This window comes from Silene latifolia, chromosome 3 (assembly GCF_048544455.1).
Source record: "Silene latifolia isolate original U9 population chromosome 3, ASM4854445v1, whole genome shotgun sequence".
NCBI lineage: Eukaryota > Viridiplantae > Streptophyta > Magnoliopsida > Caryophyllales > Caryophyllaceae > Silene > Silene latifolia.
Genome location: NC_133528.1, coordinates 137,219,661 through 137,223,668, shown reverse-complemented (window position 1 = coordinate 137,223,668; position 4,008 = coordinate 137,219,661). Strand labels below are relative to the sequence as shown.

The 4,008-nt window shown below is 35.2% G+C and overlaps 1 protein-coding gene across 1 annotated transcript; it reads left to right on the top strand.

Moving 5' to 3' along the window:
- Nucleotides 1–1,373: 1,373 nt before the first annotated feature.
- Nucleotides 1,374–3,559, top strand: LOC141648127 (protein TRANSPORT INHIBITOR RESPONSE 1). Its single transcript, XM_074456612.1, has one exon. The coding sequence runs from the start codon at nt 1,507–1,509 to the stop codon at nt 3,232–3,234; it is 1,728 nt and encodes a 575-aa protein (XP_074312713.1). The 5' UTR covers nt 1,374–1,506; the 3' UTR covers nt 3,235–3,559.
- The last annotated feature ends 449 nt before the right edge of the window (nt 3,560–4,008 follow it).

Genomic DNA, 4,008 nt, shown 5'->3' with positions numbered 1-4,008 from the left:
TCCCGTTGTCATTGTCGTTACTTTTCCTTCTTCCGCATTTAATGATGTTAATTTCACTATACCCGTTGTTATTATTAGAGCAATTATTTTATCAAATTTAATTTTTAAATCAGTTTGATTATATAATTTTATGAAATATACAGATTATAAAATATTGTATCTTTTGAAATTTAATTTTTAAATCAGTTGCTAATTTTTGAAATATACAAATTACGAAATATTGTATCTTTTAAAACAATTTTGACTTATTTTCCTTTACATGGTTTCCAAAACATCACAAAATCTCATTGAAGACGGGCACTATCCGTCACAAGTGAAGACGGATAGTGCCCCTCTCACAATATGCAAGTGGCACTATCCATGAGATGCTTCATTTCCCCCAACTTGCCCTCCCACTTGTCTTATTGTGAGAGGGACACTATCCGTCTTCAGCTTGTGACGGATAGTGCCCGTTACAAGCAAGACTAACTGCCAAAACATAACCTACTTGCCACTCACAAATACTATCTTACAACCAGTTGTATATTAGCATTGTACAACCGTCTCAAAGTTGTTGAGTTCTTTACACAAAGTTGTCGAGCTATTTTATAAGTTATTGAGCTAATTTAAAAAGTTATTGAGTTTAATAATTATTCCTCTTAAGCTCAATAACTTTGTATTGTAACTCGACAATTTTGTTAGTAAAGTTCGACAACTTTATAACAAAACTCGACAACATTGAAAAAGTTGTACATAAACTACATACAACCAGTTGTATAATCTACTAATTGCTTGCCACTTGCATAGATAAAGACAAATTTTTTACTAATATTTAACATTTTGTTTTTGTAATGGTAGCTATTTGACCCGTTTAAGCTTAGAACAGAAAATATTAGTCTTAAATTAAAATTTGGGTTTTAGAAATGCAAACTCAGATTAGCCAAAGTCACCCATCTATTATACTCCCTCCATATCAGACCAATGGTAACACTTCCTAATACGACCGTACTACACCAATGGTAACATTTCATATTTGGCCCACAACATTACCGAGTTATCCTTATACCCTTTTGATATTTACACAAAATGTCATTACATACCCCACATATTAACCCACAATTACATATCTCACTTATTTTTTCCCTCTCTTTATCCCTGCTTTTACCCTCTTTTCTTAAAAACCTCATTTTTTATAATGTTACCATTGATCTGGTATGGAGGGAGTAGATGGGCAATAGGGAGTATTACAATTCAACAAGTTGGCCAAAGTCCACTCCAACTTGTCTCAATGTGTGCCTACACAGCTACACTTGTGAATCCTAAATTCCTAATTGATGAAAAGTGGAGAAATCATGAAGAAAAACATGCATGTGTCCACTAATTAGCAACCAAAGCTCACGCAACACTCCAAAGATTCCTGAAAATTCTCAAAATTCCTAAAAACCCTTTCAAATCCCAGGTAAAAGATCTCATCTTTGTCTGTTAATTTCATCAAATTCACTCATTTTCAACCTAAATCATAAAAACATGCATGAAAGATTAGTTGTTGATGCACCAGAAGAAATCTGGGATCAAATAATTTCATTACTAGATCATGATCGTTACTTAGAACCCTTATCACTTGTTTCAAAAACATTTCTTTCAATCACAAATCGACTCAAACAAACCCTAATTATCTCAAATGCAACTACCCATTTCCTCCCTAAACTTTTTCATAGATTCCCAAATCTCAAAAACATATCTTTTTGTGATTTTAATGGTGAACCCACTTCAATTCTTCACTTAATTTCAAAATCCCAATTTCCAATTTTGTCCCTGGATCTCTCTAACAGTACCCAATTCCCTTCTGAAGCAATTAAAGAACTGCCCATTTCATCTTTGAGGTCAATTAAGTCATTAAAGTTGTGGAAATGTTGTGTTATTAATGATTCTGATTTGGGTGTTATTGCTGAATTTATGATTAATTTAGAGGAATTAGATGTTAGTGATCCTAGGGATGATTATAATGCTGATGATGTAATGAATACTTCTGGTGGTTTAGGGATTACTGATAATGGGGTTGATTTGATTGCTTCTAATCTTAGTAGTAGTTTAAGAAAGGTTAATTTGTCTGGTAATTACTTTGTTTCTGATAAGTCTGTTGTTAGTCTTGTTGAAAAATGTCGAAATTTGGAGGAGATTATGGTGAAAAATTGTACCTTTATCACTCAAATTGGGTTGGTTTTCGCGTTGCGTAATGGTGAGAATTTGAGGTCTGTGGGGTTGCAAGGTATGGATTTAGCTGTTCCTGAGACTAGTGAGGCTATTGGGTTTGCTCGAAATTTGTCTGTGCTTGATTTTTCGTATATGAATGTTTCTGATGGGTTGCTCTATGCTATTGCTAAGGCTTCCATTCCTTTGAGAAAGTTCACATTGTTCCATTGCAAGGAATTTACTTTCTCTGGGGTTTTATCGCTTTTACGCATGTATCAGGCCCTTGAATACTTTGCTTTAGAAGGGGTGTATTGGGTTACTGATCCAACTGTAATTGATATATCAAAGTTTCTTCGTAAGGCGAACACTGTTAAGCTTAATTTTTGCTCTAGGGTGACCAGTTCTGGTCTCTTTACTATACTGAAGAACTGTTCTATGTTGAATAGTTTAGAGATGGAGAAAACAAATGTGGGGATGGAACAGTTTGCTGTGAATGATGTCAAGAATCCACATATTCGAGTTCTATGCTTAAATGCCAACAAAACCTTGAGCAATGAATGTCTCGAAAAAGTATCACTCTCCTGCCCTAACCTAGAGCTGATAGATGTTAGTGATTGTCCGGGTATTAATCGTAAAGGTATTGGAGAAGTTGTGAGGAGATGCACTAGTTTGAAGCATTTACAGATAAGTGGATCTGGTTTAATCAAAAGCTTGGGAATTGACCTAAAACTTCACAATTTGGAAGCTATTCAAGCTTCAGGGTCGGGTCTTAATGATGATGGACTGATAACAATAGCTAGAAAGTGTCCTGGACTCTTGAATTTGGATGTAATGGGTTGTTCAGGTGTAACTGCTAAAGGCGTCAAAGAAATTATCTTACATTGTCAAAGATTGAGGGAAATAAATTTGGGTTGGTGTCGTATAGTGGGCCATGACATTGTAGCTTGGATGGTATTTACGAGACCTTCGCTAAGGAAAATAGTTCCTCCCCATGGAGTTGTTGTCACTGAAGTCGAGAAGAACTTGTTCTTGCAACATGGCTGTCTGGTGGGTGAAGCTTAACGCCTTAACTCCTAAAAGACATCCAAGTGTTTTGAGCTGTAAGTTTGTGACAAGAATATCATCTAGAGTGCCATCCTCTTTGTATAAATCTGTATGCCCGACTTTCTTGTGCTTTTTTTGTTTTTGCTTTTTCTTCTCTCCGAAGATGGGTACTTAGTTCAACTTTGACATTTCAGTTAATTTCGTTCAATCATGTTTTCATATCGCTACAATTTGTATGTCGTAGTAGCTGTAGCTTTAATTTGGCTTAAATGCCGGGAAACTTGCTGGTCAAGTGTGGTGTAAATGGTTCTTTGAATACGAAGATGAAAGAAGAGAAGGCATTACGAAAGCTGTTTCATACTTATTTCAGTTTACATTTGTTCAGTTAGTTGTTTCGTGTTTTGCTTTGGCCTTTTTGCCTGTTTCTCTGTTCTCGTTATGTGCTTGTGTGCATTTCATCTACTCAAAGTTGTTGTTTACGCAAAATTCAGCATAATTTCCTTCCTTTGTCCTTTGAGATTAAGCCAGCAAACTCTTTAAAGACTGAGTCTGTGACCTTAATGTTGATTCAAACACTTTTATGCCACATGAATATATGATACCACTTTTGCTCCTTTGATACCTTGATAATTGTTGATGAGCGATTACAAATTGCCCCTTTGTACCCAACTTTACCAAGATACATAGGTTTTTTCAGATGACCCATGAAAAAAAAAACATTGCATAAAAAAAATGCTTTGGTTAACTGCTAGTCCCTATATTTTAGTCAGTATGTTCATTGTTTATAGTGCC

Coding starts and splice junctions, on each gene's coding strand:
- LOC141648127 (XM_074456612.1), top strand. CDS start 1,507: ATGCATGAAAGATTAGTTGTTGATGCACCAGAAGAAATCTGGGATCAA.